General features: G+C 49.3%; 1 protein-coding gene across 2 annotated transcripts in view; it reads left to right on the top strand.

The window, feature by feature from the left end:
* Positions 1-553: 553 nt before the first annotated feature.
* The window catches only part of Hk1 (hexokinase 1), a 61625-nt gene continuing 34288 nt past the window's right edge, over positions 554-27890 (top strand). Inside the window, exons 1-2 of one of the 2 annotated variants that reach the window (XM_004846184.3) lie at positions 554-733; positions 18464-18626. In XM_004846184.3, the coding sequence (XP_004846241.1) occupies positions 671-733; positions 18464-18626 (226 nt within the window). In that variant the 5' untranslated portion in view covers positions 554-670. Of the gene's footprint in view, positions 734-18227; positions 18248-18463; positions 18627-27890 lie in introns of those variants that run through there. The other variant, XM_021259506.2, reaches the window with a different exon arrangement.

The following is a 27890-nucleotide window of genomic DNA, read 5'->3' as shown; positions in this document are numbered from 1 at the left end:
TGATGCACTGCCGCTAAGGACTCGAGTGGGCGCCAGGATCGGGCCCTGGACCTGCAGGAGCAGTCAGGGACCGGGACCCGAGGTGAGGACCGCGAGGCCTCACGGCTCCCGCTTCCGCTCGCTTCTCACGCCCACTTCTGCAAGCCCCCGGCCGGCGCCTCTGATTTCCGGGGAAGGGGACCGCCCTCCAGCCGCCGGCTCCCGCACCCGCGCCTCGCGGGGTCCCTGGTCCTCCCGGGCCGCACCCCGCCCGATCGCTTGCCGGGGCCCCGCGCCGCCAAGCCTGTCGCTGCGCGCAGGAGAGCACCTCCCGTCCTGCGCCCGCTCCCTACGTGGGGGACGTGCAGGGTGCTGGCCGACCAGGGGGAACCCGCGGCGTCATCCGGCCCCTTTCCGGCACGGGAGGGAGCTGCCGCACTTCCCTCCCGGCCCGGCGCCCCGCCCGGCGCTGCGGAGAGGCGCGGCAGCCAATGGGCGTGGAGGAGGTGGGCGCGCCGGCGGCGGTCACGCGCGCGGGGGCCGGGAGCGCGGGGGCCGGGGGCGCGCGAGGGGGAGGAGCCGCTGGGGAGGAGGAGGAGTCGCAGAGCCGCCGCTGCAGGACCACAGCTCACCCGGGCTGCGGAGGACAGACCGGCCGCACGCCCGCCGCCCCGCGCCCCGGACCGCCAGCATGATCGCCGCGCAGCTCCTGGCCTATTACTTCACCGAGCTGAAGGATGACCAAGTCAAAAAGGTGAGCCGCGCCCGCGCGCCGCGGTGCGTCCCGGCATCCGCGCGCCGCCGCCTCCATCCTCCCGCGCCCGCCTCCCCTGGCTGCATCCGATCTGGTGGGTCTGCCGGGCGCGAGGGCCAGGCCTCGCACCGGGATTCTTCCCGACCTTGTCGGCGTCGGTGTGTGCCCAGGAGGCGGGCCGAAGACCCTCGGCGGGGGCTGCTTGCTGCAGTGTCCTTGAAACGGGCCTTGGGTGTCAGATGGGCCCCCGGGCTAGACTGGGTGGGGACCCGCGGGCTGGTCCGCGCACCCTGTTTGGATTGGTCCGAGAGGCGTGGGTGGAGGGAGGTGTGATCACCGCCGAGATGAGCCGGGGAGGTGAGCGGGCCGCTGGCGGGGGTGCTGGCTGGCGGCCAGGCATCCCATATTTGGGGTTCCCAGCGGAGGACGTCGGGTGCTTTGGAGAAGCTGTCACCCAGGCTCCCCCAGCTGTTGCAGCTGCACGTTAATCTGAGGGCCGAGAGACCCGCCTGGCTTTCCGGAACGGGGAGGGGCGCAGAGGCCACCGGAAACTTTGCTCATAGGCCTCAGGTCTGGAACCACACGTCTGAATGGAATTTTTTATTCCTTTTAAACTGTAATTTCCAGGCAGCTCAGGGATTCTAGTAAGAGACTCTAGTAACTTGAGTCAAATGGAGGCCTTGGCCTGTGTGCTTGTGGCACTCTGAGAGGTGCCACCCTGGAGGTCTGTCTAGTGCAAAATGCTGTCAGCTGGTGAGTCTTAAGTGTATCTCCCCCTTCTGCCAGCTTTACTATTATATTTTTTAGAAACAGCCTAAATTGTAAGGAAAGATGTCCATTTTTATCAGTGCGGGCTCTGGTGCAGGCTCCTTGCCCGCCTACCTCGGTGTGGTGACATTATTGCTGGGGTTAGCTGGGAGTGACCGACAAAGCCAACCTGACTCTGAAGTTCTGACTGGCAGTGCTGCCTACAGGTAGGAGGCAGAAGTGATAGCCCTGGCTCTTCTGCCTTGCGATCTCTGGATAGTCTTGTCCACCTAAGGTCAGTCATCTGCTTGCTGTGGGGAACAGGCCTACTGAGGGCAGTGACCTCATCAAGGTCACCCAGCCAGTTAGAGGTAGAGCCAGGGCGCGGCTCCCGCCTCCCTCCACCCAGGAACTTAAGGGACTCCTGGAAGTCAGCTGAGGGGGAGGTGCTGCTTGTAAGGCCTCTGGGGACTGCCCTGGTCCTAGATCTAGTGCTGGGTGGGGACCAGAAGTGGGGTGGTTGGAAGATGAGCTAGGGAATCAGCCATGAGCCTGGGATTGTCAAACTGGGACGCTCAGTCGCTCCCCTGGGACACCCTAGCCTTTGGCCTCCAGGAGGGAGCAGTGGGTGCTGTCGAATGTTTCTCCAGGAGTGCTGTGCATCACTGATGTCCTCTCCACTGTCATCTTGCCTGTGTCCTGTGGAGCTCAGGACAGCAGCTCACCAGAGTGGGGGCCTTCATGATTTTATAAACTTCCTCCAGCATCCATATCCACCACCTCCTGTGTGGCTACTGGCTGTTCTGCTCTCCAGGGGTGGCCTCCAGTGGCTGAGTTTGGACTCTAACTGAGCAAGACACCAATGCAAAGTCTAGTGTGGCACCAGCAGCTTGCTTTATGGAGAGTGGCCTGATTCACATCTGTCTGTGCATAATTTCTACCTTCCAGGCCCCTGTTGCTAAGCGATCCTTAACTAAATCTCTGTAACTCTGAGATTGTGACCCTCCCTCTTCTAGCCCCAGAGCCTTGCTGGAGGAGTATCCTGTGGCCAAAACTTCTACCAGATAAGAGTTTGTTAAGGAGAGTCTTAAAAACAAGATGGCTTGCTTCCATGTCACAGGGGACTGACTTCTTATGCTGCTTTCCTTGGGGAGTTGTGGATTCTTGCAGGGGCATCTCCTCCACCCATGGCACTGTTGAATAGGTGTGGTACCTGGAAAGCTTCCTGGGCCTCCTGGAGATAAGCACATAGTGGGGACTTGCTCTGGTGTTCTAGTTGGTGTTACCCATTGCTGAGCAGGCAGAGAGGTTGGGGGACATATCTGCTGTCCTGGGGCTTGGGACTTATTAGAGATCTTCCCTTCTCACCCACCACTTACTGTGGGAAAGCCTGGCTGGGGTGCTGGACTCTAAACCCTGTTCTTCCTGTGCGGCTGGACCCTGCATGCCACCCGAAGGGAACCCAGTGAGGATTGTCCCAGCGTAGGCAGCCATGATGATTCAGCCCTCCAGCCCTAGGTAGCCTCCTGGGCTCCAGAGACAGGCCTGGAGTGCCCCCTGGTAACCTGCACCCAGCTTCTTGCAGGGAGGTTGGAGGAGGAAAGGTGGGATTGTGTTTGGGAGGTTTTCCAGGGTTGCTCACAATACAGAAGTGATCATGAAAGGATATCATTTGTCCTCATTGACTGTAAGGCACATCAATAATTCAGCCTCACAAAATATGTCCTGGGCTCAAACAGATCAAGGACCTGACTTTTCCGCTCAGAGTCCCATTTTCCAGACTGCATATGTAAAGTATTCATTAATGGATCTTCTGGCATTAGGCTGAGCAAAGCGTAAAATACATATTTTCCTTTCACTCTTTTAATACTTTTAGGAGGAAACAAGGCACGTATGTGCTTGTGAATGATTCCATTCATCAGAATGCTGGACATCTGCTAGTTCTGCAGCTCGAGGCTGAGTCCTTTGACCTCCAAGTGACTTTTAACATACCTCTCATCCCACCAGCTTCCTGCACTCAGCGTAGCCATTAGGGACTTGGACCTGGAGGAGGATGAAGGATTGCAGTGTACTGTTTGTTTAGAAAAGGAAGATGGACCCAGGAAGGTCAGAACTTGGCCTCTCCAGAAAGACTAGACTTCTTTTCCTCTAGGCTTGTCAGAATGGTGAGCAAACACCAGTGGATTTTCTCTGAGGAGGATCCCCATAACCCTAAGTAACTCCCATTAGGAGGCAAACAAACAGGTATGATTTGTCCAGTGGCCAAACCCAGGAGTCCTTGGCCTGGGACGAAGGGGTATAATATGCCTAGCAATAAAAGGATGACCTAGGGTCCACTTTCTCAGAACCTGGGTGTTCCAGCTGCATAAAGCAAACATAAAAACAACTGTTCCTTATTGCTTGAGGGTGAGAGTTATACATGAAAAATGTGTCGTCATGTGCAGATAGCCAGTGGACACCTCCCTGGGTAAATCTTCATTTCATGATCCAGGTGACCCCCGCCATGGTGTTCCTAGGGTGTCTCCGCAGGAGAGCCCCATCACCTCACCTGGGTGGGTTATCTGGGAAGGTCGTGAGAGAGTAAGCTGCTCAAGCTGGTGGCTTTGAGGTGCCTCGTGTCTGACCGTGCTGTGCACACTCCCACATTCCTGCTGTTCTCCGGGGGAAGCCTGGGCAGCATTCCCCCCCGAAAGCCTGATAGAGCGTGACTGGGGCTGTTGTGTGTGTGTGTGTGTGTGTGTGTGTGTGTGTGTCTACAGTCAGGCATCCTGGTAGACCTAGCCCCTGGAGCCGCCTCTGAGCATGCCTGAGGAGGCCCAGGAGGGAGTTTAGACACATGGAGGCTGCTGTATACCTCTTTGGTGGCCAGACTGTTGGCAACTGGTTATTGATTTGAGGCCTCTTAGAATCAAATCTGATCAACTTTTATAAATATTTTAATACTAAATTTATTGAGACATTATGAGATTAATACAAGTTACCTTTGGCCTCTGCCATTACAAGAAGTGCTCAAAGTGGTGGCCATTAGCTTCCAGACATTTATTAGTACAGTGAACTGCAAAAGTGTGTATATATTTTTTGGCAGACTCCCCCATATACATATTATAATATATATATATATTATATATATTACATATAATATATAGATATATATATGAGCACGAGATTGAATTATAAATGTTTGAAGCACAAAAATACTAATGTGTAGTACTTTCATTTGCTCTCTCAAGAACAAGGTTGTTAGGACAGGAAATGTTATTCCTGGCCCCCTTGGGGCTGCTCCTCCCCTGGGCCTGTCCTGTCTCTGCCATGCAGACAGAAGGCAGAGGGAAGAGATTTTATTCTCCATTTAGAAGCAGAGACTAGAGCCCCATTCAGAGGAGATAAGCACTTTTCTCAAGGTTGCAAGAAAGTCAGTGGGATCAAGAAGGCTCTTCTTGCTCTCTACTTCTTTTAGGATAAAAGCTCATCTTTGTTGATTTTAATGGTTTACCGGGAACTTGTGCAGTATTTTAATTCTCTCTATGCACAAATAAAAAATATGCTTTTTATTATGAAATATTTGAGGCACATAAAGATAATGAACACCTATATACCTATTCCTCATCTTGAGAAGTTAGACACTATTACAGTTATAAATATAAACACCAGGGAAACTCTTCTATGCCTACCTGTAATCCCATTCTCCTGTCCCACTGGGGAACCTCTGCCCTGAATTTGGTGTTTGTCATTTCCATGTATGATTTATATTTTTATTATATATTAATGTATCTGGAAACATATATATATGTGTGTGTGTGTGTGTGTGTGTGTATAGTTTTATATAGTTTAACTGTTGGCACATGGCACAATAGTATACACATTCTGGCAATATGTATATGCTATTGCTTTGCCGATTTAAAGTTTTTTTGATTGATGCTGTACTGTATGCATCCTCTGCCAGCTTGGTTTTTTTTAGCTCAAGATTTTGCTTTTGGGATTTAAAAAAATGTCAATTTATGTAACTCTTAGTAATTTAAACTGCTAAATGTTCTTACGTTGTGTGCATACTGCACAAGTTATTTTATCTGTTTTTTTGATGGGCATTTGGGTTTCTAATTTTTAAAATAACCAATGATGCCTCTGTGAACTTTCAAACAGCTCCTTAGCACACGAGTGAGTTCCTCTCAGCTCTAAGCCTCCGTGACCCTCCAGTGAATGACTAGGTGGAAGGGGTGTGGCCATGCTGTATCACACGTGCTGCAGAGGTGTGTGGAAGCTGCCGTGGTATGGTTGGACTGTCACACATTAGTAATACATCATTTTTGAGTCTGTTTCCTCCCCCAGCCATTTCCTTTCACATCACAGCATTGGAGCTTAGTTTAAAATTAGCCCACTTCCTAATTTACCTTATCAAACAGCCCCTGTTTCCGAGTCTCAGTGAGTGAAGTAGAGAAACCTCGTTGTGAGCCTGTGCCCCATTGGCTGCCCCAGGTGTACCTTTGTGTGCAGCCCGGTAGGGCAGGGGATGGGATGGCTGCAGAGGAAGTGGCCCCTTGTGCTCTAGGTGACTCTATTACACTTTGCTGGGGCTCAGACTGGCACATGTGCTTTTCCTTCTGCACGCTTCTCTTCCTGGGTGGATTGACCTGGGCAGGGCTGGCTTATCTGTTCCCTAAATGTGCCCAGCCCTGTTCGGAGAAAACTCAAGCCAGCAGCCTAAGACTATATTCTGTAAAAGGAGAAGGTGGCTGTACCCTGCTGCTGGGAAAACTGAACCCTGAGGTACACAGCCCTGCCTTTTGCAAACAGAAGCCGCGCTGTCCCTGTGCAGGCAGAAGATATCATTGTAGGTGCACCCCAGGCCCATGCAGCACATGCTGCAACATGGGGGAACATCATGGGGCAGGGGCGTTTGTGCCTCCCAGCTGCCTGTCTTGCCTTTTTCTTAGCATGGCTCTCCTTTAGTCACTAATAGGAGTAATGCTGGTGGAGGCCAACCTCTAATGCCTGTCACTGACTGCCAGGCAGCCTGCTAAAGGCTCAGTAAGCTTTAGCTTGTTTAACCCTATAGGACTCCTGTGATGGGGGTAAGATTGTGATCTCCACTTTTGGGTGAAGACCCTGGGCTTAGAGAGGAACCAGGAACCGATACAGCCATTGTTCAGACCCATCAAGTCCGACAGTCAGGGTCCTGCTTTATTTTTAATTGGGCTGTAAGTCATGTAACCCAAAACTCCCCACATTACAGTATACAGATTCAGTTTCTAAGACATTCACAGGGTTGTGCAACCATTGCCACCATCTACTTCCAAGAATGTTATCACCTCCTAAAGAAGCCCTGTACCTATTAGCAGTTACTCTTTTCCTCCCTCTCACTAGTCCAACCACTGATCTACTCTTTTTTATTTGCCTCTTCTGGACACTTCATAGAAATGGAATCATACAAAATGTGGCCTTTTTGTATCTGCTTTCCCTTAGCATGATACTGCCAAGGTTCATCCATGCGATAGCATGTAGATAGCATGTATCAGTACTTCTGTCACCTGTTGTATGTTACATTTTGTCTATCCATTGTCAATTGATGGACAGATAATTGGATTGTTTCCCCTTTTGTGTTTCTATGAATAATGCTGTAGTGGAAGTATGAGTGTGAGTGTTTTGTGTAGACATGTGCATCCATATCTTAAGGCATATGTGTAGGAATAGAGTGCCTGCTGGAGCCTCTGCCTTGAGCCACACTGAGAAAGTCATTCTTTCCATTTAGCAGTGAGGAGATTGAGGTGCATGAGTAATAGGGACAGGAGTGCTATTACCAGGACCTTGACTCAGAAACCATGTTCTTTCCACCATGTTACACCCAGCTTTCATGTGGTGCAATTTAGGGAAATAGATCCAAGGTGGGAAAGCCTGAAAGGGGAGTGGCAGAGCTGGCTCAGGATCCCCATCTTCAACTCCCCAGCTTGTGTTTGCCCATCCTACTCACCCCTATGCCACCCCATCACTCAGGGGTGACCCCATCCACTTGGGAAGGAAATTGGTCAATAAAGTCATTTGCAGTGAGAGGTTAGGGATTTATTCTGTTTCTCAGCTTTCTCCTTGTGCCTTCTTTTTTGTTCCCCTTCTCCTCATCCTTGCTTGCATTTAAAAGAGGACCCTTGGGGAAGGCAACCTTACCCTGAAAGAAGATCCCCCAATATCCTTATGATGACCACTGCTGGCCTTTGCCTGCTGTGCTGTAAACAGCTGTGAATATCATTGATTGATTGGCACATGGAGTTGGCCTTAGGCAGAATCATTCACCCCATTTCTCTCATGGATCCTGGTGCCTTCCAGGATGCTGTCTGAATAGAGTTGGAGACTCAGGCCACCATAGAAATCAAAACATCATTTCACTTTTGCAGTGTTCAGGGTGCCCTGCCCCAAAATATGTTACTTTGACATTTGAGCAAACAGCAAAAACAGGAAAGCCACTCCTACCTTCCTTACCTTCCCTGAAGCAGGTCTTAAGGCTTGGGAAGGGATTTCTGAAACAGGTTTTGAGATAGACCTTCAAGAGGTGTCCCCACCCCATCTCTGAAGGAAAGGAGCATCCTTATCTCTGAAGAAGCAGAGGCAAAAGAAGAATGCCCTGCACAAACAGGGCTTGCTGTGTTCCCCCAGTTTACTGCCGTTGGAGTGTACCCTCTTTGTCCAATCGAATTTCTCCATGACTAGCCACTCGTCAACAAAGCTGGCATAGAAACACACAGGTTTATCTTTTGCTTGGGTCTTTATTTCCTTATGAAGGCTCCCATGTCATGGAAAACATGCTTTTCTTTTTTTTCTTTCTTCTTTTTTTTTTTAAACATGCTTTTCTTTATTAATCAGTCTTCTGTTACAGAGGCCTCAGTCATGAACCTAAGATGGATTCGAAAACCGCTCCTTCCCCCCTGTTCCATGTTCCACACCGTAGTGACCTCCCAGTAGGAACCATCACCCAAGGCTCCCAGGATGGAGATGTGTGTGAAATGCCAGAGTCCTGCTGTCCAGGGCAGTAGCCACCAGACACCAGCTGTCAGGTACTTGAAATTACTGAATCTAGCTGGATACAGTGGCATGTGTCTGCAATCCCAGCACTCAGGGAGGCCGTGGCGAGAGACTCACAAGTTTGAGCCTGACCTGGCTAACTTAGTGAGACCCTGTTTCAGAATAAAAAAGGGTTGGGAATGTAGCTCAGTGCAAAGATCCTGGGTTAAATCCCTAGTGAGAAAGAAAGAAAGAAAGGAAAAAAGAGAGAGAGAGAGAGAGAGAGAGAAAGAAAAAGTACCAAGTCTGATATGAGATGTGCTGTTGACTATAACATTCATATAGGTTTTCAAAAACTTAATGTGACCAGAGGAATAGTTAATCATTTTAACTGTTGATTATGTATTGAAATAGTATTCTACATATACCGGGCTAAATAAAATACATAGTTAAAATGAATTTCACTGGGAAATTTCGAATTACTGTGTGTGTCCTGTTGGACAGTGCTCTGCTGGACAGTGAATCTGATGGCTCAGAATCATGGACAGAGGCACCCTGCATTTTTATTTAATTTTTAATTTAATTTAAAAATTTTATTTATTTTATATATTTTTTTACAGTTTGGAGATGGAACCCAGAACCTCGCCATGTTAGGCCAGAGCTTTGCCATTAAGCTACATTCCAAGCCTACATTCTGTGTTTAAAGCACTGGGTTCCTACGGGTCCCTGGGCCTCGGGTTCCTCTTTGGTAGGATTAGGCGGCCAGAATCCATGATGTCTAGGACTCCTTGATCCTGAGCAGTGTTGTTCAGTGTCTGTTAAAGTCTCTGGGCCTCTGTTTCTCTATCTGCTGGGTGGGCTGTATGACTTCTGTATTGTTATCTGCCCATTTATCGAGGTGTTGTTATTGTAACTCACTCAGAACACACCTGTAGACACCTTGGGCAGCCATGTTGGCAACAGTGGTGTTGCAGATAAGCAGAGTTTCAAATCTGGCCAGGGATCCTGGGTACCGTCCTGCCTCTGTCTCTAACTGTGGGAGAGCTCATGAGCTACCTGCATGTCCGTGTCTCCTAGCCAAATAGACAAAATGCCACCATGGGTGTTGGAAATGTCTTCATCTGAGGAATCCAGAGTGCTGTGGAGCTCATGTTTTTGCTATATATAGGCTGCTCAAAAAATATGGTGTTTTTAAATCTTACAAGATTACAGTAAGGGGCCGGGGATTTAGCTCAGTGGTTTCGCTGCCTGCTGCGCAAGTGCAAGGCCCTGAGTTTGATCCCCTGAGTTTGATCCCCGGTACCGAAAAAACAAAAAACAAATAAAAGATTACAGTAAAAGACACTGTCATTAATCCTCCTTAAAATACCACTCCTTACTTTGAACAACACATGCTGTAGTTCTCACCACTTTCTGAAGCAGTTCTGGAAGCCCTCTTTTGTGAGTATCTTTGTGAAGTGTGATCAAAAATAGGGTGAATGTGGTGCCAAGTGCCATTCCACAGAAAGGCAGGCTTGTAACAACACCACAGCGTGTCCTCATCCACCTTGTTCACTGGATCTGGGACCCTGTGCTTTCTGGCTCTTCCCCATAGTCAAAATGACCATGAAAAGTAAACATTTTGAATAGATTCAGGACATTGAGGGAGCCATAGCAGCACGTCTAAAGATACCCACAAGGGGCCGGGGTTTTAGCTCAGTGGTTCTGGCGCCTGCCTCGCAAGCCCAAGGTCCCGAGTTTGATCCTCGGTACCAAAAAAAAAAGATATCCACAAAAGAAGACTTCCAGGGTTGCTTCAGGAGGGACAAGAATGGCAGGATAAATGTGATTAATTTGAGAGTATTTTGAGAGGAATTAATGGCAATGTGTCCTTTCGTATAATATTCTTTAAAAAAGGTAAGCATTCACTGTATTTTTAGATCACGTCTTGTATGTGAGGGTGAGAGGACAGATGCCATTTTTGCTGTGTTGCCAGTGGAAACTGTGCAGATGGGAATGACCTGGTCAGGGTCCTAGAGGGTCCAACTGGTCGAGGCCTGTGGGCTTTTGTTTTCTGGCCTGATCTTCTCCCACCACTGCAATATCTGCCACTCCAGTGTGAGTAGAGAACCTGCCTGTGCTTCAGATGTCCGCCTCCCATTGTGGGCAGAGCTCAGTACACATGGGATTGAGGCCCAGGCTGGTGCCCTCCTTCCGATCCTGCGAATGGAGCCTGTTGTTCCTGCCCTGCCACATTCCAGGCTTCTGTCTTCCCTGGAGGGCTCAGGAGCTCCAGTATTTTTAGCTAGCTCAATGTGATGGCTTTGTTTTCTTCCTGGACTAGGGCTTGGCCACTCTCACCATGTTGGATCTCTTTATTAATGGGTGCCAAGGCCACCAGGATGACCTTGGACCTGACCTCAGGGCCTTTTTTCATCCTCTTGGCCAGAGGAGTCTGAGGAAGAAGGGAAGAAGGGCTGAGTTTAGAGTCCTGAACCTGTGCTACCCGGGGTGCTGGGTGCTTGGGACAATTTTACTTACCTGTGAAGCCTGTGATTCCTCCTATATAAAATGAGGTTAATGGCCATCTCACAAGCTCTGCAGATTTGGATCAGGGTAGATTGCATGTCCAGCACGGGCCCCTCCACATTCTCATTCCTAGAACTTCACATCACTCACCAAGCAGTGGGCTGTTTGTATCATTGAAAGCTCTAAAGGTTTTGCCATCACTGGTCTAGAGGCTTAGTCCACGATCACTGAAACAGAACCAACAGTTGAAACAGTAAGCATGTGTCAGAGAGCCTGAGCTACCCATGGGCTGGGAGGAGGAGCAGGCGGGGGGCCTCCCCAGCATGGCCTGTGGGTGCCTGAAGGCTGTTTTTTTGCTTTGGTGACGTTGTACTGAGTCTGTCGCTGAGGATCCTTTGTAATGGAATTTATTTTCCCAGACATATTTCTTTAGTTGGCTTTTGGATGATTCAGCCATCCTGAGAAGCTGGAATAAGACAGTGAGACTCCTGATTATCTTTAGGGCCCCTGGTGACCTTCTGGGCCTCAGCCAGCATGGGAGATGTTGTGAGGGGAAGAAGGTTAGAAGGACCTGAGGCTCCCTGCATCTCAGAGGGACTGGTGGTGGGGGTGAAGGGCTGGGCCATTCGGGGAAGAGGAGTACTTGGCCTTATCTGAGGCAGCAAACCTTCTGAGACTCCCTCGGCTAGGCGGCACCAGGGGCCTCCCGCCCAGCAGAAGAGCCACCCAGCCCAGTGAGAGTCTTCGTGTGGCACTGTCCCCAGGGCTTGGGGGCCACTATACAGCGTCCCTGAGGTCTGGGAGCTGGAAGGCATGGCTCCCACACCCCTGACTCTCACGGTCTAGCAGAGGTGTGGACTACGCATGCGTCCCTGCAGCACCAGCGAAGATACGCCCCATGACATGTCCACTGACTCCTGTGGAGTGGACACCTGAGGCCGAGGGGATGCTGAGGAGAGGAGCAGACGGTGTGGGGCGGGCAGATCATGGCCTGTGCTCTGCAGGAGGTGAGTGGGAGGTGGCTTTGGGGGTCAGGGAGGCCTGGGATGGTGGCTCTGCGAGGAAGGATCTTTGCAGGCAAAGACCATTGTCAGAGCCTCTGTGTGAGGGTGCGTGAGCTGATGCTTGCTGTAGGGACCCCAACAGGTCAGAGATGTCTCCCCTGCAGGCCCCTGCTCAGAGACTGGGTGCCAAGAGTGGGCCAGAAAGTAGTTGCCCTGGCTGCCACCTGGAGCTGTGAAGTGGGGCTGGGCAGCCTCAGGGGCCATGTGCAGGCAGGAAGGGAAGAGGAGTCCAGACACATGGGACTGGCACCAGCTTCAGTGGGAGGTCTTCGTGGGTCCTCTTGCTGTGTGTGGAGAGAGAGCTGTGGCTCTAATGCTCCCTGTAGTCCCTGGTCTTGCTGCTCCAGGAAGCCCCTGGCCTGGCTCTCCCTGAGCACCAAGCACAGAGCACGCACTGGGACTGGGGACCTTGATGTCCGTCCCAACTTTTTCAATGATGCGTGGGTCATCTTGGCTACCTGTGGACCCTCTCTGGCCTGTAATTTTTCCTTGAGGCACTGGAAGTATCCACACCTGCCTTGTTTCTCCCGACAGGAAACAGGATGTAGAAGGATGAACATGGGAAAGAACTATGCAGAGTAGAAAGTCAGGAACATGCCCACAAGACTGAGGTGCCGCCAGGTTGGCAAAGCCAGAGCATTGCCCATCTGTGCCCTGGTATCCAGGCAGGCAGGGTCCCACAGAAACCATAAGCAGGCCTGTCACTGCACATCTTAGAAGCTGTCCTTGCACGAGGGAGGGGGCAGAGAGTTAAGGAGCCAGTGTTTGCGATTCCAGTTTTGTAAAACAAAATTTCAAAAGCAGTATTTGTATGTATGAGGTGGGCCTCGCACAGAAATCGCTTACTGGCAGGAGAAATTCATGCTTTTTAGCTTTATGCATTTATATGTATCTGAATATTTTAAAAATATGTATGTTTCTGGTATCATTTTTTAAAAACAGTGGAAATGTTTGAGAGAAATTTTGCTAGACTATTTCATTTGCCATGTTTTCAGGCATACCTATCTGTAGTTTTCTCTTCTACAAAGTGGGTCAACAACATTTGTATTGTGTGCATTTTTAAGGTATTTATGCAGAAGGAGTTGGGGAACACGTGGTTATGTAACTGGGTGATAGAAGGAAATGATACTCAATGTTTACTTTGCTCTTGGAGCATTAAGATCCTCCTCAAACTCCTCTTAGGTGGAGGTATTACTATCCCTGACTTGAAAGTGAGGAAAGATTTTTGTGCCTTCACTCAACTAACATTTGTCTTCTGTTTTTAATAAATCATAAGTTCTGAAGGTCAAAAAAAAGAAAGTGAGGAAAGCAAGACTCAGAGAGGTTAAGTAACTTGTGCAAAGCCACACCCTGATAATAATAGCAGATCTGGGATTTGAACCCAGCTCTCTTTGTTCACAGCCCGTATTCTTTCCAACACAGGAGAAAGAACGAATAATGCTTAAGGAGAAAGCCTGAATGAGAGGTTGCAAGACCAGGAATCTAGACCCTGCCACCGTTTATAAACCATGTGACTTTGCATGAGTCATGGTCTCAGTTTCCTCCGTTATAAAGTGGAGATAATGGTATCTTTCCTGCCACTTCACTGGATTGTAGTGATGGGAAAAAGGAACTAGCATACTAAGCCACCACCTGTTTTGTGCCTGGCAGCGTCTGGCATCCACAAACTCAGCATGTCTCTTGCTCTGAAGCTCAGGTGGGATGATATATGTGAATGTCCTGTATAGGGAGACAGAGCCCTCTGCGAATGTGTGAGCTATTGTGGCTGATATGAGTCAGCACCTTTTCTCCTGACTAAGTCTCCTTAGGAACGGGAAGTAGATTCGAAATTCTGCTGGCTCCCTGATTTCCTTTGAAAATGAAGTATCTTGCTTAGAAAGTTCATTTTTTCCCTACTTTTATTGTTTTGCAATTCTGGGGATCAGATCCAGGATCTTGTGCATACTGGTTACTTACGCTCCCTCTTAGCTGCACCTGCAGCCCTAGAAAGTTCACTGTAAGGCTTGCAGTACCTGCTGCCTTGCCTCGGCTTCACCCTCACAGGAGAGTGCATGAGAGGGGGTGAAATTTTCCATGGCTGTGTCCTTCCATGGGACATGAACATGCCCAGGTTACCAGTGGTTACTGGCACTTGAGCCACCACCGACCTGCTCGCCTGGGCATGTCGTCTTGGATTTGTTTTTTGTGCCTGCTTTGGGAGCAGGAGATGGGCTGGGGTCGGGCACAGCAATGTGTGTGAAGGGAACCCAGTGTCAGGCCACTGGGTCCTGTCCTGACAGCCTGACAATGCTGGGGAGGAGCTTGGCGAGGCTGAGTCTCTCCTGCTGATGTTTCCTGCCTTAGCTGGGGTCCAGCTGTGGGAGCTGCTGAGAGTTTCAAGCCCTCTTAGTCCACAAGTATTTGGGCAAGAGTGCTTGTCTGTGTAGGCAATCTGGCTCCCACCCTCATGGGCAGGGATTGTCCCGGCAGAGGATGGGGCAGGGGCTGCCAAGGCTGGATAGAGAGTTTGTTAGGGTCAGGTAAGAGCAGCAAGACCCACCTTGGTGCATGGTACCTGGCACCTCCCCAGTTCCCTGCTGCCCTGACCAGAGCCCCACATACTCAGGTCAGGCACTATATTTGGGAGTAAGCGTTAGACAGCCACGGCTCCTATCGTGGCTCTCAGGAGTCCCTGTTTTATGACAGTGTCCCAAAGGCCAAGGCTTGTGGTAGAGGCTGCCAGATCTGACCAGGGTCCTCCCCATCAGCAAGGGAAGCGGGTGCTGGAAGATGCTTTGGGCTCCAGTGTGTGGCTGCCGCAGTAAAGCAGCAGTGGGTTGGAGGCAGCACCTTTAGAGAAGGGGCAAGATGGTGGAAATGTGTGTGAGTGTGTGTACATACATACCACATGCACAAGAGGTGGGAGAGGAGAAGGGAAGAGCGGAGAACATCTGGAGATGCTGTAGAGAGGACAGAAATAGAAAAGTTAGAAGGACCACAGACATTGGGCAAACCTAAGAAGGCCTTGGCCAGCTCTTCGTGCTGGTTTCATGTGGAGCTCTGGAACACATGTGCAGAAGTAGGTTCCCTGTCATCCTCCTTCCCTCTACCTACCACCCACTCTCAGCCTCTGCTTCCCAGCCAGGAAGGGAAGAGGCCCTTTGTTCAGCAAGGTCCCAAGCCAGTGCCTCCAGGCCCTGTGAAGGGCCCTGTCCGGAGGATGTTACCTGCCAGGTCCTGTACCAGCTGCCTGGCTGGGGTGTGAGCCCAGTTACCTGGGAGGAGACTTCACTCCTGGCCAGACCAACCTTGGCCCAGAATCTGCCCTAGTTTAATGCCCCCTTCTGCCCTGCTGAGGACCCGTAGCAGCAAAGGGCTTCCTTGCTGTCTGTGAGATCCAGGAAGTCCCCGTTTCAGACGCTGCTCTTCCCAGTTGTACCCCTTTTTTGGTCCGAGGGGCTGTACCCTATCCCAGCTCACGAACCTGAACAAGAGGGGGAAGGTCCTCCTTTAGAGGCCAGGCTGCTTCCATGTGCCCAACTTGCTTTTTCATTTGAGCTTCTAGGCTCTGATGGGGTTGGCTCACCTGTCCTAAAATGTTGGGAGTCTCGGCTCAGTGTGTGCTGAGGTGCACCTCAAGTTGGGAGGTGAGGTAGCTGTGGAGCTCGGAGAGTCCAGCCCTTCCTAGGTCAGCTCTCCATGCAGTAGGGGACTTCTTACCTTCCCCCAGAGCGAGGGAGCCTCAGACATGCAGGTGCAAGACCTCAGTTCCCCAGTTGCTGTGTGCTTTGAACTGATCACTCAGCTTCTTGGGCCTCAGTTTCTGCATCTGTAAAATGGGGGAGAAGAACACCGGCCTGCTAGCATCGTTTTGAAGGTTAAATGAGGTGTGGAGAGTAACTGACAGCCTGGTCCTGGAAGGACTTGTTCTTTGTAAGCTGTAAAATAATATAAAGCCTTGTTCTGACAGCCAGCATGATTTGAATTCTTCCTTGATGCCAAGCGACTGGGAGAGTTGCAAAGGTCTGTTCACTCGTTTCCTCTTTCTGGGGACATGGAGTGTTGGGGGATGGGCATGTCCATAACCAGATTGTCAGGCTGTGCAGTGTGACCAGAGTGGTAGCCTCGGCATGGCCAGAGGGCCAGAGCGGCATTGCAACTGTGGTCCTGTGGCCACTCACCCGCCCTGTGTCTGGCAGACAGCTCGGGCTCAGAAACACCATGAGCAGGGCCAGGGCGCATGCTTTGGGATCTGCTCCACATCTAACTGTGTGGCTCCTTGGTCCCTGCCAGGTGCAGCTCTTGACAGTCCTTCTGCTGCCTGGCTTCTTCACTGCCTGCTTGCTCCATATTGAGTTATTTCTGACACACTCTCACCTTGGGCTTCACATCCGCTTCTCCTGCCTACTCCAGCGTTGTCCAGTGTTGTCCCTTGGTGAAGGCGTCTCTGGCACACTGGTGACATGACTGCCACACTGATGCCCCCAGTCTGAGGGCGCCGTGACAGCCAAGCAGTGTGTCTTCCTGGGGCTGTGGGGCTGGCAATTCCTGTGCATGTCGCTGTGGTTTCTGATTGTCCTTTCTTATGTCGCTTTCTCATGAAGAGGAAAGGAAGGGGATGGGTCATGGTTGTGAGTGGGGCAGGGCTCATCTCTGGCCACCAGGGATGTGGGCAGACTCCTCTGCCAGCGTCGTGGTTGTCTGTGAGGCAGGAGGTGGGCTGGGTCTGGGGGGAGCACAAGGCCTGCAGACCAGAGCAAGAAGGCAGCCGAGGACCAAAATATACAGAAGTGACCTAGCCTGGGGACTCTGTGTCCTTGAGCCAGAACATTTCTGGCTGCTCTCAACCGTGAGCAAGATGCCATTCTCAGAAGCAGTGAGCTTCAAGGTCTTTCCAGCCTCATTGGCCCATAAATCTGCCTGTCTTTGGGAGCCTTCCGTGTGCAGGGCTGCACGTCATGCAGTGGGGAGGTCCAGGCAGTGGGGCCCAGACGCTGTCCAGTGCCAGGGCAGAGCAGGCCGTGCTGAGAGACCGGTGCCAATGGAGGGATGTTCTGACATTTGACCTGAGCCTTGAGGGCCAGGAGAGAGCAGGAGAGCTGGGAAGAGAAGGAAGGGCATATCAGATGGAGGTGACAACAGAAATAGGGAAACCGGAGAGCCTGCCAGGAATGGGAGAAGGGATTGGCAACATTGAGTGTGGGGCAGTGCATGGCTAGAATGTGCCCGGTAAGGCTCCCGTGGCTCTGAGGCAGCGGGTGGGTTGGAAGACTGATGATGGACAGCTTTGCAAGATGGACAGGGATCAGCATTCCAGGCTTCCTAAGCTAAGGAACAGTAGAGAGAAGGAATGGTGACCAAGGGACCTCTGGAGGACTCCACAGGACAAGTGTCTAGCCAAGTGTCAGGTATATAGTAGGTGCCTAGTAAATACTTTAAAGAAACAGTGCCAGGAGTCAAACCCATAGCCTCATATATGGCAGGTACATGCTGTACGCTGAGCCACACTCCCAGCCTCCTCAGTAAAGACTTTTTGAGAGAATAAATGGGAAGATCCTATGAAGGGAAAATGACCAGTGGCAACCAATGACAACCCAGGTCCCTGAGGTTTGGAGAGAAGGGGCTTAGGAAGAAGAGCAGGTTGGGTCAGCCCCGTTGAAGGGTCAGAGCAGTCTGCTTGGAGATGTGGCCACCCTGGCTTGGCACATGGGCCTGCTCCTCCCTGCATGGTATTGGTGCTGTCTACGCATTCTGAGGTTAAGGTCTCTGCTCTGGACCTGCCACCCCATGTTCTTCAAAGGGTTCCAGCCCTTGGCTACCATTTCTCACCTCCTTCAAGTTGTGCTCAAGGAAACCCACCAGCACTGCTGTCTCATGTAAATGATAAGCTGATGTTTATCGAGCACTTACTATGTTCTGAATTAGACCCTATTTATTGTCTGATGTTTTTCAGTTGAGGAAAGTGAAATTCACACGGCTGTTTAGCACTGGGGCTGGATTTGAACCCAGGCAGCTGGCTCAGAGCCCTCATCCCTAATCTTGGTGGCGCCAAGTGTGAGGATGAACAGATGTGAGGATGAACAGACCATCTCTCATGCAGGGAAAGAGGCACAAGGTGTGCCCGATACTGGAGGAAACCTGCCTCCATTGTGTGCTTGGGGCCTGAAGGGCGATTTCCTCATTTCCAAGGGTTGGAAAGGACCTTGAAGTTGCCTAATTCATTCTGCAGGTGAGGAACTGGGACTTGGTATATTTACAAGCCTGTTGTGGGTGGCATGGTTGATGGCAATTGAATGACCTCCCATCACGTGATGTACCCATGTGGTTGTTTCAGTGCCTGCAGGAGCCGGATTGTTTAACCCTGCCCTGTCCTCCGCCAGCCAGGCCTGAGCTGAAATGACCTTCCCAGCCTTACCTCACTCTCCTTCCTTCTTGTCTTCTCTAGATTGACAAGTATCTCTATGCCATGCGGCTCTCCGATGAAACTCTGATGGATATCATGGCTCGCTTCAAGCAAGAGATGAGGAATGGCCTCTCTCGGGATTATAACCCAACAGCCATAGTCAAGATGTTGCCAACCTTTGTGAGGTCCATTCCTGATGGCTCAGGTAAGGCTCTCATCCACAGTGGGCTTTGAGTGTTTGTGAAATCTCCTTCCAGCTTTCATTTGTTCATGAATTCATTCATTCATTCAACATTCTGTCTGTTCTCCCATCCATCCATTGATGGATTCATCAATCCATCGATCCATCTATGTATCCATTTATCCATCCATCCACCAATCCACCTATCCTTGTCTACTGAGCACCTATCATGTGCCTGGCACTGGGGACAATATGTTGAACAAAGCTGACGTGCCCTCATTTGCCTGCCTGTGTGGTGGCTTGTGATACTTAGTATAGTGTTTCGGATCTTGCAGATGCTATGTGGGTTGTTCTTATGTCTCTAGAATAAACAAATGGTTTATTTTAGAAGACTCTCCATTAGGATGCCATGCCTTCCTTCCTTTGGTACCCAGATATGTAGCAATTGGAGTGCCAAGCGGGTCTCGGCCTCAGAGGGGAGATTTAAGTCCCCATTTGAGCAAATTTCCTGAATACTCAATCAAGGTAGCCCCAAAGCAGAAATGGAGAGGGGAGGTAGAATTGAAAAAAAATTATCCTCTTAGCCTGCATCCTTGTGGCTCTTGCCTGCAGTGGGGAGTTTGGGGTCCCTGGCCATTGTCAGTTTCCCTGCCCAGGGGAGTGGCATAAGTCCAGCACTTGGCAGAGTAGAGGAGGCATGGCCTGGCCTGCTCGGAGGAAACCAGTCTGCTCAGTGAACCCGCAGTTGTTAGCTGGCAGAGGTAGGTGCCATGCCTGCCTCAGCTTGGCACATTCACAGGAGACCTGCTGTGAGCTGCCTCTGTGCCCTAGGCTGGAGTCACCTGCTGCTGCCATTGGGGAGGGAGCTTACATGGAAGTTCATTTCCCTTGTGAGCACACGCCCATCCGTGACTGTGGCCTTCACACTCTTGCTACTTCCTCCTCTGGAAGCCCTTCTCTAAAGCCTTAATTTGAAATCTCGCCTAGAGGTCCTTGTTTAGAGCAGCTTGCGTGTAGTCTCCAAAAGAGACTCCAGGAAAACTGCAGCTGTTGCAGCTGATGCTCACGGGCAGGGCACGTGCTTGGGCAGGGATGGGCAGGTGGATGGCTTGTGCAGACCAGCTGGACCAGCAAGCTCCTGCCCTGTCCAGGGCCGAGGAGGGGCCTGTGTGTACTCTGTGACCGTGGATGGGACCTCACACACCCACTTGGCATTTCTCTCTCTGATGTTCTTCTGGCTGTTTAACAGTCTATCTCACCTCTGTCCTTTCGTTTGACTTGAGGTGTTGGTTACTGCAGTTTGGCTTTGTAAGAAGTCCTGCAGAGGTTCTGGCCTGTGGAGTGACTGCAGCGTGGTGCATCCTGGGTGTGTTCTCCTACTTGTGGCTGGGAAGTTGGACCCTGGTAGTTCAGTCCCACTTTTTCCCAGCCCTGGGTGGCACCCAGCCCAGGAGCATAGGCCTTCAGAGCTCGCTGCCAGAGGCCTGGCTGGACCTATTCCCAGCTAAGAGATGGAGAAGGGGCTGGAGAGGGCTTGGCAGCTCTCTGAGGGATCCCTCATCCCTGCAGGCACCTGATCCTGTGTGACCGCCCGGGGCTGACACAGGGGAGGAGCAGAAAGTGGGGGACTGCTTTCTATCTACAGAATGCTTGGCCTCCTCAGCTCTGATCCCCAGAGCCCAGGTCAGTAGAGGGCCCTCTCCTTCACTTCTCCACCTGTCATTTCCAGGGCTGAGGGTGTCAAAGTATGACCCAAACTATTCTAGTAACTGGCCATTTGTCCCAGTGGCTCCTCCTCAAAACAAGTTCCAGAACTCATACTCATCTGGGAAATACCACATTCTCTTGTTCCCTCTTAGAGATTTATAGTAGATACCAACACACTAAAGGCACTGAGCAGTCCTGCAGGAAAGGACCTGTTCAACTGGTCCTAACTGCACTTTTCCGCAACGTCTGCTACTGTGTTTCATCTGTTTTGAAACATTCATCCTTTTTCTTTTAGTATCTCCACAGTCAGACTGTTTCATATAATAATTACATCTTATTATTGGCAGCATTCTTTTCTTTGCTGATGTTACATCAAGTAATTGTGCAGGCCTGTCTCACCACCAATGGTGTCTTCAGTGCAACATGTCCACCCATGTTGAGAAACGCTGTTGTTGCATTTGTGGAGTTGGAGCAGCAACCTGGCCCCAGGCCTCCACTGAGCCTGTCTCCTCCAGTGCTGACAGGGCCAAGGGTTAGGGCCTCTCAGGAGCAGGCTGAGAACTGTGACAGGGTGAGATCAAAGCCCTGAACCACAGGGACCCACATGCACAGCAGGGTGAGTCCCTGGAGTTTTTTCTAAGGATGCCAGTCATATGGGATTAGAGCCTATACCAGTGACTGCCTCTTAACTTGATCACATCCAATGACCCCATTTCCAAATAAGATCACATTAAGGGCCAGGGATTTAGCTCAGTGGTTCCGCCACCTGCCCTACAATCATAAGGACCCAAGTTCGATCCCTGGTTCCAAAAGAAAAAAAAAAAAAAAAAAAAAGATCACATTCACAGGTGCTGGTTGGGGGTGGTTAGGACTTCAGCATATCTTTTTAGGGGATATAGTGCAAATCAGAACACATCCTATTTCCTTTCTTCCTGTGACTGTTACTTTTTGTGTCTATGTGTGTGTGGTATTGGGATTGAACGCAGGGAGTACTGAGCTACATTGTCACCACTTGTACATTTTTTGTCTTAGGACAGTGTTTCAGTAAGTTGCCCAGGCTGGCCTCAAACTTGAAATCCTGGCCTTCCTCCCTGAGCCTCCCAAGTAGCTGGCATTACAGCTACATCACCTTGCCCAGCTGTTCCTAATATTTATGGGGAGGTGGATCAGTTCATGTGCCCAGGCACCATGGAATGGTCCCTACAGCCACAGAAACATCCATACTTATGTCAAAATTCGGGCACCTGACCCCAGTCAATCCCTGCCCCTTGATGGAGTGAGCTACCTCCCCCTTCACCTCCTGCTTCTGTGCTTCTTTGCCCTCCTAAGATCCAAGGGTTCTCCTGAATGCAGTTCTCCTTAATAGGAAGTCCGTGACGTTGTTCCCTTCTTGAAATGTTAATCACCGCTTCAACTGTAGTAATTAGCAACAGAATTAGTGGTAATCCCAAACCACACAGGGATAGATGAGAACTCACCATAAATGGTGGCAGAGAAATGCCCCTGCCTGTGAAGTGAGGTTTCCAAGGCAAAGGGAGATCTTCACCCTGGTAGACTGGACTCAGTTTTGAAAGTGCTGATTTTTCAGAAGGACTTCTGAAAACATCTGATACATACATGCAGATACATATCAGCTCATTTTTCATGAATATTTTTCCCTTTGGACATTTTAAAATGGATATTTTGTTTTTGTTTTTAGTTGCTTTCAAGAGATTTTGCTGACTGTGTCTCATTCATGAAACCTCCCTTTTTTGACCCTCTTTTATTTATCGTAATGAACATTGTCTATAACAATTAGGTTGTAAGCTTTCTGGTAGTGTATCAAATTGGGTAGTTATTTGTTACTCCTTCATGGTTCCTAGCATAAGACTTTACCAAAGGAGAAGCAAAAAAAAAAACTTACTAAAGTTTTTGGGTGTTCCACAATCGTGTCCCATGCACAGCTGAATGATTTACATCGTGGTATTTCCCTTTTCTTCCTGTGGCATTTGGCTGTCTTGGTTTTTCTGTCTGAGAAAAATGGTTAATTATCTCAGAAGTTGTCTCCATCTGTGAAACTTCCTGCATGTCTACTGCTCTGGTTGGTATCTTTTTAAATGTGTGTGTGTGTATGTGTGCGCGCGCGTGCACTCGCGCACGTGCAGTGCTGGGGATCAAACCTAGGGCCTTGCGGGTGCTAGCCAAGGGCTTTACCACTGAGCCACAGCCCAGCCCCAGTTGAGTCTCTGATGAAGGCATAGCACTGTCGCCAGGGCCTGGGTTGCAGACAGGAGCGAATGCCATTGCTGCTCCTCCAGACCGGGGCAAAGGTAGGCACTTCATGAAGGCGGAGTTTTGTTTGCACTGTGTTCCAGCGCAGGCCTGGACTCAGAGAGACATCTGCCGCTGTTTGTTTTCCATTATTTGCCAGAGTAATGGCTGTCATTAGAAAGTAGAGAGTTGTCAGGGCCCTTCAAGTGTTTTGTTTAATGAGCCTTCTCTTAAAGAGTGGTTCTCCTGTCTTCAGTGGGTGGGAAGAAGTTGCAGACAGGAGGCCCCCAGAGCCGGAAGGCAGGCTTGAGGAGAAAGATGTGAAGAGGGAGTTGGAGCGAAGCCTGCTGCTGCTGAAAGAGGCTGAACTTGAAGTCGAAGGGAGAAAAATAAATAAAAATCCAGAACACACTGGATCAACCCTGACACTACCACTTACTCTGTGGGCCTCCATGTCCTCGTCTATAATGGGCATGATACTCCCTGATACCCTTGAGGCTGTCAGGAGCAAGTGAAAGTACCTGGAAACTGCAAATCACCATTGTCATAATTTGATGCCTGGCTTTGTAGAATCCTTTGAGAAGGCTTCTTCTAACCAATGTGGCCAGTCAGAGGACCCCACCCATCAGGCCTACATGTGTAAGCCAGGCCCTGTGAACAAGGATGCAGAGTTTCTGATGTTAGAGGAGAAGGAGGCAGAGAAGTTGGAAGCCAGAGTGGGCTGTGTCACCTCCATCCCAGCTGCCCACACAGAATGGGGTGACCTCTGGCCTACAGCTCCAGTCCCTCTGCAAGGAATTGGGGGACCAGCCCGAGATAAAAGGGGATGATAGAGTCTCTTTGTTACAGAGGGCTAGTGGGTTTTGGGGAGGATTCTCTTCCTAATGAGAGAATATTGAACTTGAAAGCCTTCCAGTTTTAACTCAAATCAGTTTAGCTGAAAAACGGAGCATTCTAGGTTCCTGTACCTGGGAAGTCTAGATTTCAGTTGGCCTCTGTGTCCAGGAGCTTCTTTGTCTCTTACTCTCAGTCAGCCCAGTTTTCTTCCCTGTTGAGATCACTCACAGGTCCCCTTGCCCCTTCTAAGGGCAGAGACAGCCCCAGGCTGTCTTGTGCCAGAGAGTAGCCGTGCTCCCTGTAGGACCAGTGACTGTCTCAGACAGAGCCAGGACCTGCTGTCGAGGGTCACATGCCAATCCTGATCCGAGCACATGGCCAAGATGAGTGACTCCGGGTGCTCCTGGCTCACACATTGGTCCCCTGTAGCTGGAGCAGGGGCAGGGGCAGCCCTACCCCAGCCAGGAGAGCCTCGAGCTGAGGAGATGCGCAACATCCAGCGGAGTTTACCAAACATTTTGTTGCTCTCACCTGGAGTCATTCCTGGGAGTCCTTTGCTGGCAGAGTGGAGGAGCGAACAGGCTGAACCAGGGCCAGGTAGGTCCCACCGAGCACATGCTCACTGATGGCCTTGATGTCCACAGGAAAGCCAGGGAGTGTCCTTGCCTCCCAAGTCACTTGTCACCAAACTGGGGAAGATATGCCATTTGCACATAAAAAGTAAGGAGCATTCTGGTTTGTGCAAGTCTGAGACACAGAGAGGTCCACTGGCTTTGCCTTGGGTGTGACCCTGAGTGAGACATTGGGCTGTTTAGGGTGGGACCCTCCTTCCCATAAACCACAGAGGCACATTAATGTCTGTCCAGTGTTTTCTAAGCTGCAACGTGAGTTTCAGAAGCAATGTGGCTGCACTTTTTTTCAGCAACCATAGACTTCCTCCCGTGTGGTCAGGGTCACTGCTCTGGAAAGAACAGGAGCTGAGAGAGATCCCTGTGACTTCAGTGGCTGCTGCCTAGGCTTCTTGCAAATTCTCATCCCACCTGCAGCTGTGTGAAGTGTCTGCTTTTAGTTCTGTACTGGTATCTCATGGCCACTTTCTGCTCTCACCTGAGCTCCCCCGGGACCTGCTGACCAATGCTTATTTAAAAGGAGCAGTAGAGAGGTGGACTGAGCAGACCAGGCAATGTTTGCCAGCCCCAGGAACCACAAGACAAGTTTCGTCCCCAGTCTACCTGCAGCTGGGGTCATTGTCACTGTTCCTACTGGACAAACGTCAGGCAGGCCTGGGACCTGCAGAGGTGTTACCTGACACCTGCCCTCTTCCCAGCCCAGGCACTGAAAGCTCTTACCTGTGCTGGGTCGATCTGGACACTCAGAGGGAGGAAGGTTCCCCACTTCCCCACTCCATCACCTGTCACTTGAGTGACATGAAACCTGCTTTCTCTGATTTATCTTGTAATGAGACCAGGTTGGAAACCGAAAAATGTCCTATGCTATTTTGTAGTTAGGATGAAAAACTCTAGAGCAAAACACAACCCAAAGCTGCAAGGAATCCAGGATGCTGGGGAGGCCCAGGAAAGAGATGCAGCGGTCCCTACTGTGCAGAGCCTCACGCTGGTCCCATCCTTGGGGATCTTCGTCCCTGAGCAGTGTCCCGGAGGCAGTGTTCACCCTTAGTAATCCGGACTTTGGATTCCAGTGCTGGCTCTGCCAGGCACAACTGTGTGCTTGGGCAAGTTATCGGCCTGCCTTTCCTTACTTATCTGTGGAATGGGCATCCTGGTGGCACCTACTGACTGGGTTGGGAGGATTAAAATAAAATGATGCATAAATGGACTTAGCAACTGGAACTGGAGAAAGTCTCAGTGAGTGTTAGCTGATGTAGTAAACACTAAAATGTAGTGTTTTTTATATTCTAGTGTCTCACTTACCTGAGAGGAACCACTTAATACTAAGTTTAGATTTGGAGGGTTAAGACAGAGTCTCGATATGTAGTCCAGATTGACTTTGAACTCATTCTGAAACCCAGGCTGGCCATGAACTTGCAGTGATCCTCCTGCCTCAGTCTCTGGAGTGCTAGGATTACAGGTGTGCACCACCATGCCCAGCTCTAAGTTCATGTTCTGTTTTTTAGACAGGGTCTCACTGTGTAGCCCAGGCTGGCCTTGAACTCATGGTGATCCTCCTGCCTCAGTCTCTTGAGTGCTGGGATTATAGGTGTGTGCCACCATGCCTGGCTAAGTTTAGATTCTTAACCTGGCAGTGGTAATAAAGCATCATGAGGTTAGTATTCTAATGGGACATCAGAGAAAACTACAAACTGATCAGAATTCCCCATAAATCTATGATATCTGCCTGCCAGCGTTCTTCTTTGGCCTATTTCCTTTGGAACATAGGAACCGTTAAACCAGCAACATCGTGATTGGTATCTCTGTATAAATGTCATACAGTTTGGCATAGAAAAGGAATGAAATACTGATACATATGCCACAACATGGTCAAACTTTGAACGAAGTATGCTAAGCGAAGAGAGCCAGGCTGACCTGTTGTGTGATTCTATGTATATGAGATGCCTAGAACAGGAAATCTATAGACAGCAAAAGTATAGAAGTGGTTATGGGGGATGGGGGAGGTTGGGAGAAAATAGGGAATGACTGCTAATGAGCCCAGGGTTTCTTTTACCCTAAGATTAGGTAGACCTGTGCCCAGCTCTGTAAATATTCTGAAAAAAAAAATGGATGGATTATAGAATATATGAATTAAATTTCAATAAAATTGTTACATATAAATCCAGCCAATGGCATAACTGCTTTGTGCTCTGTGAACAAGCAGAGGTGTGTGAAATAATGAATGAATGAATGAATGTGCTACAGATCCCTGTTACCCATTTATTGAGTAGTCCTGGATGCCGAGGGCAAATACAAAGAGTCCTAAAGTTGTAGTCCTTCCCTTAAGGAACTTGAGAGAGAACAATGAAATCAGTGCAGTTCTTTGGTTTGTTCATTTATTAACTCAGCAAGTTTGTGTTGAGCTATTACTACATGGCCAATACCCTTCCAAGTTCCAGAAATACAGCAGTGTGTCAGAGCTTACAGCTTAGTGGAATTAAATACAAGTTGTATTGTAGAAAAGAGAAAACTTAGAAAAAGAAAGAAAGACACTATTGGGTTTGTTTTTTTTTTAAAAGCCTAAGGGACTCAGACTAGCCAAACACAATCTTAAAAAGAGCAAAGTCAGAGAACTTTTACTTCCTGGTTTCAAAATTTACTATAAACAACAAAGTTAGGCCTGAGTGGTGCTGGAAGAAGGGTAGACATCCAGATCAGTGGAACCAAAGTGAGAGCTCAGAAACAAACTTACACATTTATGGTCAGTTGGTTATTATTATTATTATCATCATCAGCATCATTATTATTATTAATTTTTAATTTTTTTGGCAAGGGTGCCAAGACTATATTCAGCAAGGGAAATAGGAGTCTTCAGCACATGGTGCCAGGACACTGAAAGTCCACTTGGAAAAGAGTGAAAAAAAACTAACTAAAAATGGATCAAAGGCCTAAAGATGCCAGGCATGGTTGTGTACACTTGTAATCTCAGTAGTCAGGAGGCTGAGGCAAGAGAATCACTACGAGTTTGAGGCCAGCTTGGGCTACCTAATGAGTTCAAGGCCAGTCTGAACTACATAGGAGACCTTGTCTCAAAAAACAAAACAAAACAAAACAAAAAAACTCTTAAAAGGAAATATAGGTGTGAATCTTTGTGACCTTGAATTTGGCAATGAATTCTTAGATGCAACACCAAAAATCCAAACAAAAGAAATAAAAAGATAAATTGCACTTCATTAAAATTAAAAACTTTTTTGCTTTAAAGGACATTATTGAAAATTAAAGTCTCTTAGTAAAGGAAAACAAATACATCTTTCATAAATGGGGATAATAAAACTTATCATATATATTAAAAAAGGACACTACCAAGATAGTGGGAACCCCTCCCCCCCAGAATGGGTGAGTCATATATCTGATGAGGGACTTAAATCTAGAACAGACATAGTTCATTCATTCGTTTGTTTTTTTTATTACTTTGATTTTTTTGGTACAGAGTCTTACAATGTAGTTCGGACTGGCCTTGAACTCAGTGTAGCCCAGGCTGACCTTGAACTCACAGAGATCCTCCTGCCTTAGCCTTCTGAGTATTGGAATTACAGGCATGTAACAGCATGCCTGGCATATATCTAGAACATTTGAAAGAATTCTTACAACTTGACATTAAAAAGACCACTCACTTTTAAAAGTAGGCAAAGAATGTGAATAGACATATCTCCAAAGAAGACCCAGAAATGGCCGATAAGCATGTGCAAAGGTCATCCGGAATCCCCACGAGGAATATGATCATTGTGTACTGCAGACATACTAATAAAAAGTAAAAATTGAAGATAAAAAAGGTCATCAGAGAAACACAAATCCAAATAAAAAAGAAAGACTGTCACAAGTGTTG

This window comes from Heterocephalus glaber, unplaced genomic scaffold, assembly GCF_053883595.1.
Source record: "Heterocephalus glaber isolate CG9 unplaced genomic scaffold, H.glaber_assembly_v1.0 deba00001497, whole genome shotgun sequence".
Lineage (NCBI taxonomy): Eukaryota > Metazoa > Chordata > Mammalia > Rodentia > Bathyergidae > Heterocephalus > Heterocephalus glaber.
This window is presented reverse-complemented; position numbering and strand designations above follow the sequence as displayed.